General features: G+C 30.2%; 1 protein-coding gene across 1 annotated transcript; it reads left to right on the top strand.

The window, feature by feature from the left end:
• The first annotated feature begins 7,369 nt into the window (after positions 1-7,369).
• On the top strand, positions 7,370-8,894 carry LOC147393006 (FAD-dependent oxidoreductase family protein). The gene has a single exon (XM_086456661.1). It carries the CDS (start codon positions 7,426-7,428, stop codon positions 8,659-8,661), a length of 1,236 nt encoding a protein of 411 aa, XP_086312787.1. The 5' UTR covers positions 7,370-7,425; the 3' UTR covers positions 8,662-8,894.
• The last annotated feature ends 976 nt before the right edge of the window (positions 8,895-9,870 follow it).

The raw sequence follows: 9,870 nt of genomic DNA, 5'->3' as shown, positions 1-9,870 counted from the left end.
ACCCCATAGTCAAAACACATGATTTTTTTCGAATGTCCTTTTTTTTTTCTTATAAAAAACACCTCATTTTTTAAATCCAAAATTCCATGATCTTCTACTTTTCTCTAAAATCCTATCTTATTTTTGAGATTTGAAACTTGAAGCAAATGATTGAAAGTTTGAAAATAAGGATAAAAAAGTTTGACTCAACAAGTTGAAAATGATTGATTTATGGGGGAAAGATTAGAAGATCAAAATAGGGTATTTAAGACATTTTTATTAGTCCATCGAATAAGACTAAGGTCAAGCATGTCATCAATTTCCACAAGCCTATCTCAAACATTCATGAAGACGTGTTCAAATGAAATCTGAATGTTGAATTTAAACAAAAATGTGTTCAAATGATATTTGAATGTTGAATTAAAATAAGAAAAAGTAAATCCATTATTTTCAAAATTAAATAATAATACTTAATAAAGTTCCAAACTCTACTGTCGTCCAATGCCATGTAAAGGTCGCTAAAAATAGTAAATGAATATATAAAATTAAAAAAAAAAAGGAGCTGTTATTGTCACCTCAATTTTTACTTATGACATCCCAAATTTCTTAAATTATTTATCACTCCCAATTAACGATTAAAACACAATCTTCAAACATTACAAAGGTCTGATTCAAATTATAACATCAACATTACAAAACATTATAACACCTATTCAAACAATTTCAATAATTGGTTACAAGTATGATTAGGCTCATATAAATATTAATAAAAGTAATAGAAATTTAGTAAAAAAAGAGAACTTCCATTCTGACTCCAACTTCTACTTCTTCTTAATCCTTCATTTATTTATTATTATTTATTTTTAACAGAATGTACAAGAGTAAAAGTAGGAGTGCCGTGCCAGTAGCAGTTCGCAAAACTGTAACGGCCGTTATGAGACGTTACTACGTGTGAGACACGCAGTGGAGATCTATTCGACAAATTAAAGAAAAAACCCAAAAACTAAAAAATAGGAATGATTCCGTCCTAAAAAAGAACTTCAGTTTAACGTGTATCACGTGAAAGTCTAGGTGGGATAAGTACAAAAAGACAGACTTCTTCTGAAGAGCGCAAAAGAGTTTTAAAAGTGCTGATATACGCGGCTGACGTGGTAATCCCATAATCATAGATCTTTTTCATCGGGATACACATGAAAAGATGTGTGATTCTATACCTTTCCACGTCAGCCGCGTACCTGTAACAAAACCACTTGCATGGAATCTCTCAGATGTACGGTAACGCTTCCTAACCAAAATCTGTTACCTCCAGACCCCCTTCTTGTTATTTTGAAAAATCTTGTACAGAAACCCTAACTAAATGCCCCTCCAACATTCGAATTTTACAAATATGCAATTTTTATTTTATTTATTTACAAATATGTAATCTCCAACTTATTCCTTTGGATAAGGTCTATCAATGGATCGTGTCAGACCTGAACTCCAATCCGTTTTTATCCAATTATTAAGGACCAGGTCAAGAAATTGGATTTCGATGAGGACTTGAACTGATAACTTATAAAACTATATTCCAATCCGATAGGGATCCGATTGGATAAATTTATCGGATCATTGTCAATACATATCATATTGGATTGGATCCTAACTTAAAAGTGATAGATCGATCCAAATCCAATCCATTAACAAACCTACTATAGAGTTTTAGTGTTGCATTTTTAGTATCAAATTTGAATTTACATCGTTGGATTTACAAATGGTGTAAAATTTAGTTGTTAGATTTTTTTTTTTTTTTTTTAATATATATATATATATATATAATAATGTGTTTTTTTTAGCATATTTGGGTTTTTTGAGTCTAAATTTATTTGAAAAGGTCTATATTAAGTATTTTAGTATTAGTGAAAAAAATTTAGCCGAATTATAATTTTACCACCTACATTTTTTTTTTTTTACTATTTCATGTAATTTTTACTATTTTGGGTAGGTACAGATGTAACAGAAATAAAGTCAATGATATCACAATGATAACAATGATATCAATAGGATCCTTTTGACATGATATTAGAATTTATTTTTGTACAATGTCAAAAGGATCTCCTTGACACTGAATTTTTTTTAAAAAAATGATAGTTTCGGTATATCTAAATTCAGCACCATTTTTTTTTTCGATCATTTTGATAATAAAAAATTCAGAAAATGATAAATTATCATTTTCGAAAATTAGTTCAAAAGTGCATTGTTTTGAAAATTATTTGATTTTTATTTTTATTTTTGATAAGGAAGGGTATCCGGGCTAGCTTACCCACACCAAACTAGTCCCCTATTAAATTATTTGATTTTCAATACAAGTTTTGGAAAATTTGCCTATTTTTTATTTTAACCCCAATATTCACCTAATAGGAGAGATCTTTCTTTATGTTATTTGCCAATAAACTGGTCAAATCTCTAATTTTTGTCCCCATAGCATTGATTTTTCCACTCAATGTTATTTTTCATATCGCGAAATCTCTACTTTTCAAACAAAGCAAGGATAACAACGTTGTTTATGAAATGACGATCTATACTTTCTTCTACCAAGAAAGTGAAGAAAACGCGTTTTTCTGGATGTTGACAAGTGGAATGATGGGGATAGATAATTTAATTAATGTACGTAGTATTACTTATGATTTTCCATTCCAAAATTCTGATAGATATATATGTTCTTAAGGTCAAAGTGACATTTATTTGAAAAAATATTACTAATTGAATTACTAAGTTACCATCCAAAAATTAGGGGACATAGAGAAATGTCATCCTAATTATGATGATTCATAATTCACTTTATGCACCAAATAAAGTATATTTTTTTGCTCGTACAATTTTTTGTCACAGTGTCCTCAGACTCTCGTGTGTGCCAAATCAAGCCCAACAAGAGTAATTTTATAAATTGGGATTGTTATTCAAAACGAGGGCTCATGTGATTGGTGGATCCCGAATTTTGTAAGCATTACAAGCAAAAATATTTTCACATCGACAATGGCCTACAATAGTTATCCTATTATTTTGGAATCATTATATATTAATTTAAAATTCAATATATTAAATTTAAATAAAATTAAAAAAAAATTAAAATTAAAAAATTTTAAAAAAAAAGTACCCATTATATGATGATGACTAATTCCGGGATGTCCACTATCTTAACCTCTATTACTTTTCTTATTTTAAATATTAGTTTATGCTTACTGTAGTGGAACTAAAATATTTAACCAATTTTTTATTTCGAACTAACACTTAAATATGTATAAAACAAAAACTAACAAAATTTTCCAAATAACCCAACTAATTCGCACTAATACATTAATCTTAATTTAATACAAGATTCGTACTTGTTGCTCACTTACAGGGAAAAAATAAAATGTCATACGTAAGGTTTTGAGATTCCAACACCATGATTTTGAAGGTACAGAAAAGCACCAAAAAAAGTATATTTCTCGCATCAGCAGACCTCACTACTTAAAGAGAAATCTAGTATTTTAATTGAACTTCTATTGAAACACTAAATTAATGAATTTATTTTCTCCAAGATTAAAATCCAAAACTTAAATTTTACTCAAATCCATCAATTTTTGAATCCTAGGAATTAAAATCACTCCCTCATCACCATAACTCACGATAATTCATCAATAATCAATCCATTATCAACATCAATGCATGGGCCCATAAAGTTGATTATAATTAATCCTTGGTTTGTTTTATTTCTTAAAAGGAGAGATTTGCGAGAAAATTTAAGGAATTAAGAGAGATTTTTAATGGTTTTGGAGGAGTTGATTAAGAAGACAATGTTTTAATTAAGCCTTTTTTTTTTTACCATTTAAGAGTTGGTAAGATGGCCAAGTTCATGTCTTACAAAGCGGAGGTCTTGAGTTTGAAATCCACCTTAGACTCAAGGATTTATTCTAAGAATTACCTGGTGCGCGTGGGGGAGGGAATTGCATATGCTCGATGATTAGTCAGGTGTTCTAAGAGACTTAGATAACTCGAATTCAAACAAAAATATAATTAGGATTTCGGAGAGAAACAATGAGAGATTATCTTGTGGTTAACTGTAAATTTCTCTCTCTCTCTCTCTCTCTCTCTCTCTAGATATATATAAGGGGGGGCGGGTCAAGGGACATATGTAAAACCAATGGTTTTTCAAAATATGGGTTAAAGGTTTTGGATTGAGCTGATTTTTTGGGAGGATGGTCACTATGATGAGAAGATCATCCTCACAAAAAATCAGCTCAATCTGAAACTTCAAAATCCATCAAAAGTGATTTACAAATTATTGATAAAAATTGGCAAAAAATCGACGGTCCACATTTTAAATCACTTTTAATAGGGTTAGAAGTTTCAGATTGGACTGATTTTTTTTTTTTTTCGGATAATCTTCTTATCATAGAGATCATCCTCACAAAAAATCAGCTTAATCCGAAACTTCTAACTCATATTTTGAAAATTTATTAATGTTACATTGTTTTTACATATGTTTTTTCATATGTCACTTGATCCTGACCCATATGTAAGAAGTACAAAGTGTAATAAGCAAAAGTTGGTGTGCAAATAGAAGTTCTCTATAACACTCATAATTTTAAAAACTCGTTAGCGAGTCAATTTGTTAACTCAGTTGAATCATAATGAAAATTGATTGACAAAAAAATATTTTTTATTTAGTAGGTTATAAATAATATTTTTTTTGGTCAAGAATAAGAAATAACATTTTTATTTATTTTAAAATATTAAAAATGATTTTATAAATATTTATAAAATTAATATCTCTTTATTTTATTCATTCAACTAAACATGTGAGGTTTCAATTTAACTTGATTTGAACTTTAAAACTACGGATATAATATAATCAATTTTAATTATTTTTAAAAAATTAAAACTTCAATTGCATTATTGAAATTCTTCAACAACTTAGGGGCATTTTTTGAAACACATACTTCATAAAACTGACCAATATCTCAAATTCTCAATCAGCCTCAATAGAAAGTTAATTTTAGTAAGAATTTTTGGATGATTATTACACGATTCTTAATAGGATTCATATAGATATTTCAGCAATCAAAATATGAAAGGTAAGTCTAATATAAAATCTTAATTAACATAAATTATTTCTAATAATTAAATTTAAATATATTACTTATCAATTATTGCTAATATAAAAAATATTAATTAATATATTCTAAATATATTAATATTTATTATAACCTTCCATTTGTAATTACATACATTGGCAATGATACATATATCTCATGCGCCTTAATACAATGCATCAATTTTTTAATATACTCTCGCAATTCACTACAAAAACGATTATTTTTTACGGTGGAAATTTAACGGTATTTTATAAAAACCGTCGTTAATTGTAGATCAATAATGGTATTTTCTAAAATTCATCGTTGATTATAGATCAACAACGGCGTTTAATCTTAAATCGTTGGTAATTAGAATTGCTTTGTACTACATAGTTTACTATTTTATGGACATTTTAAAGATGCATTGTTTCTCACCTTCCTTGAATATTCTTAGAATTAGAGATATGTTTGTTTGTTATTAATTATTCCTTCTTATGTAAGACTAACTGGGAGTCAATTGACCAATTGTTCATTCATTGTGCCTTACTATGTAAATTCAGTGTGGTCCCATTTTCTTTCTATTTTTCATTTGTCTCAGTGCACTCCAAGGTCTTTGATTCAACTCTTTTCCAATTGGAGGTCCACATTGGTGTAAGCAAAATAAGGATTTTCTTTTGAAGATTTTATGTTTAGGTGGGATCTTCTTGTGGATGATATATATATACATATTCAATGTATTAGCTGTCATATAATGTATTAGCGACGCTTTCAAAATCGTCGTTAATAGTATAAATAATATACTTATTAATATTATTACCAGCGGTTTTGAAAGTGCCACTAATATATTATATTACGGTGGTTTTGCATTAAATGCCGTTAATAGGATATATTATTGGCGGTTTTGAAAGCACCGCTAATACATTATATGACGGCAGTTTCCAGTAAATGTCGTCAATGGGATATATTATCAGCAGTTAAAATAAGTGCCTCTAATACTTTCTTTAACGACGGTTTAAAATAAATGTCGTTAAAAAGATACATTCCCCGCCGTTTAAGTCAGTGTCTCTACTACAAGTTTCAGTAGCGGTTTCCAATAAATGCTGTTTATATTAGACATTGTCAGTTGTTTATAACTGTCAGTAATAGAAAAATACAATTACACAAAGAATTTTATCGGTATTCAGAACAACTGATAATGGGTTAAAAATCCACCTTCAAAAATCTATTATTGTCGACGGGTCTATAACCGCCGTTTAAACCACCACTATAATTTTCCTCAACTCCATAATTGCTAGCCAATCGTTAACCGTCGTTTATATATAATACCAACGCTTCTTTGGAATATAGTGGCGATTTTAAAACGTCACTGAAGACTTTCTATTTTGTAGTGATTGCATGATCATTTGAAGAAGGAACATGCAATTGGTTGCGTTAAATAGTTGTTCTCGATCATATAAAGTAACATGCTCATTGATGCGCAAAAATTCTATTGTGCTTCTTGACGATGATCATATGTTTGTGAAATCCATCACTTCTGCATCTCGCTCATTTTATTGAAAAACACTAAAGTAATAGTAGAAGAGAAGAAGAAAAAAGTTTTTAAATTCAAAGATGGTGCCATTGTCGAAGAAAAATGCATCAAGATCTAGCTCCAGTAGAGCTTAAGCTCTGATACCATATTAACCGACCAACTACTCTAAAAGATTGATCTATTAAAGAGGAGGAGAACTATGAATATAAAAGGGTCACAAGACTTAACTAGGGCACGACAAACTTGAGAGTGAAGAAAAATATGCACTCAACATATTGGAGAATGATATATGTTATATTAAGGCACATGATATACATTGTATCATTGCCAATGAATCTCATAAAAAATGGAATGTTGCAATGATGATTGATATATCTAAAATATATCAATTAGTATTTCTATATTTAAATTTAAATATTATAATTTTTTGAAATTTTTTTATTTTTTATTATTTGATTATAAATAATATTTTTGTCCAAAAAAAAAAGTATATATATTTTTTATTTATTTTAAAATACTTAAAATAATTTTATAAATATTTACAAAATTAATTTATATTTATTTGATTCATCCAACTCAACATATGAGTTTTCAAGTTAACTCGATTTGAGTCGAGTCGAGTCAAACTTTAAAACTAACATTAATGAGTTATAATATAATAACTTTCTGAAAATTAAATCTTTAGTGGCATTATTGAAATTATTTAACGACATAGAGGCATTTTATGAAACGTCTACTTTATAATACTAACTGAGATCCCAAATTCTCAGTTAGCCTCAACTTTACAGCTTCAGATTTTGTGTTCTGTTTCAGAGAGAGATGGAATATTCCGGCGAACAATTCGATGTAATTGTAATCGGTGCCGGAATAATGGGAAGCTGTACAGCCTATGAAATTGCAAAGCGAGGTCGAAAAGTGCTTCTCCTCGAACAATTCGACTTCTTACATCACCGAGGATCCTCCCACGGCGAATCTCGTACAATTCGCGTCACATATCCCGAAGACTACTACTCGGGAATGGTCATGGAGTCGTATCGTCTATGGGAAGAAGCCCAATCAGAAATCGGGTATCGAGTCTACTTCAAGACCCCACATTTCGACATGGGCCCGATCGAAGACAAGAGTCTTCAATCCGTAATCTCGAGCTGCAAATCAAATTCGATTCCACACCGCGTGCTCGATAATAATCAACAAGTTCTAGACCAATTCTCGGGAAAATTCACGTTACCCGAGAATTGGGTCGGGTTATGGACAGAATTGGGTGGTGTGATTAAGCCTACAAAAGCTGTTTCAATGTTTCAAACACTATCAATCCAAAGAGGAGCTGTTCTTAGAGACAACATGGAAGTTAAAGAGATTAAGAGAGATGAAGAAAAAGGTGGGATTTGGGTTTTTACAAGTAATGGTAATAAGTTTTGGGGGAAGAAAATTGTAGTAACTGTTGGTGCTTGGATGCAAAAGTTAGTTAAAACGGTTAGTGGGTTAGTTATACCTATTCAACCTTTACATACTACTATATGTTATTGGAAGATCAAGGATGGTTTTGAGGATGATTTCATGGTGAAAAGCGGTTTTCCGACGTTTGCGAGTTACGGTGAGCCTTATATATATGGTACTCCCTCTTTAGAATTCCCTGGTTTGATTAAGATAGCTGTGCATGGTGGGTACCCATGTGATCCTGATAAGAGAACATGGGTTCCTTCATTGTTGACGAATTCAGTTTCGACATGGATCGATGGACGGTTATCAAACCGGGTTGAGTCTGGTGGGCCGATTGTTACTCAATCATGCATGTATTCTATGACGCCTGATGGTGATTTTGTGATTGATTTCTTAGGTGGAGAGTTTGGAAAGGATGTTGTTGTTGCAGGAGGGTTTTCGGGTCATGGGTTCAAGATGGGTCCTGTTGTGGGTCGGATCTTGGGTGATTTAGTGATTAATGGGGAAGCATTAGGTGTGGAGTTAAGTTACTTTAGATTGGGTAGGTTTGAGGAGAACCCTAAAGGAAATGTGAAGGAGTATGAAGACCAAGTTGACTCTCATGTGGACCCTTAAGGTTTTGTGAGAAGTAGATGTAACAGTGCATTTGTGTGGGCCGTTTAATCCTTGTATGTGTCTCTGGTCACTACTTTTTTCTTTTTCTTTTTTTTTTTAAATCTTGTTTGATTAATTTTGAGATTAGGATTAGTCATGATGGCTTTTTTTGTTAAGCATTTAGGGTTGTATATTTTAATTTGTGTGAAATAGCATTTCAATCTCTATAAAACTTTGAGTCCCTTAAATCTTCATATGATCGAGAGATCCAGTGACAATTCTTATTTAAAAATCAAATTGATAATCCTCTGTTTCTATAGGATTAGGAGTTTTGAAATGGTATGATTTTTTTGCGAAAATGATTTCTATGGTGAAGAGATCATCCTGATAAAAAATTAACCCATTCTGAAACTACTAACCCCATAAAAAAATGATTTAAAAGATGAAAAATTATTGATTGTAAATTTTTACCAGTAAATTATGTATACTAGAATTCACCCATGAATGAGGTAAAAGTGAAAAATATAAAGTTAGAGTAGATGATGGTAATTTTAGCACGAATTGAAATCGATATGAAATTAGTAGATTTAGGGTCAAGTCTAATTAGATTTGATATATTATTAAAAAAAATTTAGGTTAAAAGGATAAAAGATGAAAAATAATAAAATTGATTATATAGGTAAAAGAAGAAATACAACAAAGTCATAGGGGTGACGTGTAAAAGAAATAAAATTAGTCCTACAAAATTATAGTTTGATGAAAGGATAGAAGACATAAAAAGTGGGAAAAAAAAGTTGGAAAGATATTATTAAAAACTTTTGAGATTAAATGGATAAAAGATGAAAAACAATAAGATATAGTAAAAGAGAAAATATAATAAAATTAGAAGAATAAAAATAAAATGAGAGGATAAAGAGAAATAAATAATAAAGTAGTTAAAATGGGTCTCACACAAAGGTTAGTGTCTCACTTGTGTTTTATTATACATACATATATACTAGGGGTGGCAATGGGTCAGGTCATGTCATGTTGAGTTAAGGATATTATGAAAATTTACCAAACCCAAACCTAATCCATTTAATAATTGTGTCAAAAACTTAAACTCAAACCCAACCCATTTATAAATAGGTATTAGGGGGTGTCAATGGGTACCCATTTACCAAAAATTGAACCGGAACCAAAATCGAATACCCTGGTATCGATTCCCTTTTTATTGGAATTAATTAGAGT

The sequence above is a fragment of the Akebia trifoliata genome, chromosome 10 (genome assembly GCF_017979445.1).
Source record: "Akebia trifoliata isolate Shusen 1 chromosome 10, ASM1797944v1, whole genome shotgun sequence".
NCBI classification, from domain to species: Eukaryota; Viridiplantae; Streptophyta; class Magnoliopsida; order Ranunculales; family Lardizabalaceae; genus Akebia; species Akebia trifoliata.
The sequence above is the reverse complement of the archived record's forward strand: the minus strand, read 5'-3'. Positions and strand labels throughout refer to the sequence as shown.

Excerpts from the sequence above, each read along its gene's own strand:
- LOC147393006 (XM_086456661.1), top strand. The coding sequence starts at position 7,426 with ATGGAATATTCCGGCGAACAATTCGATGTAATTGTAATCGGTGCCGGA.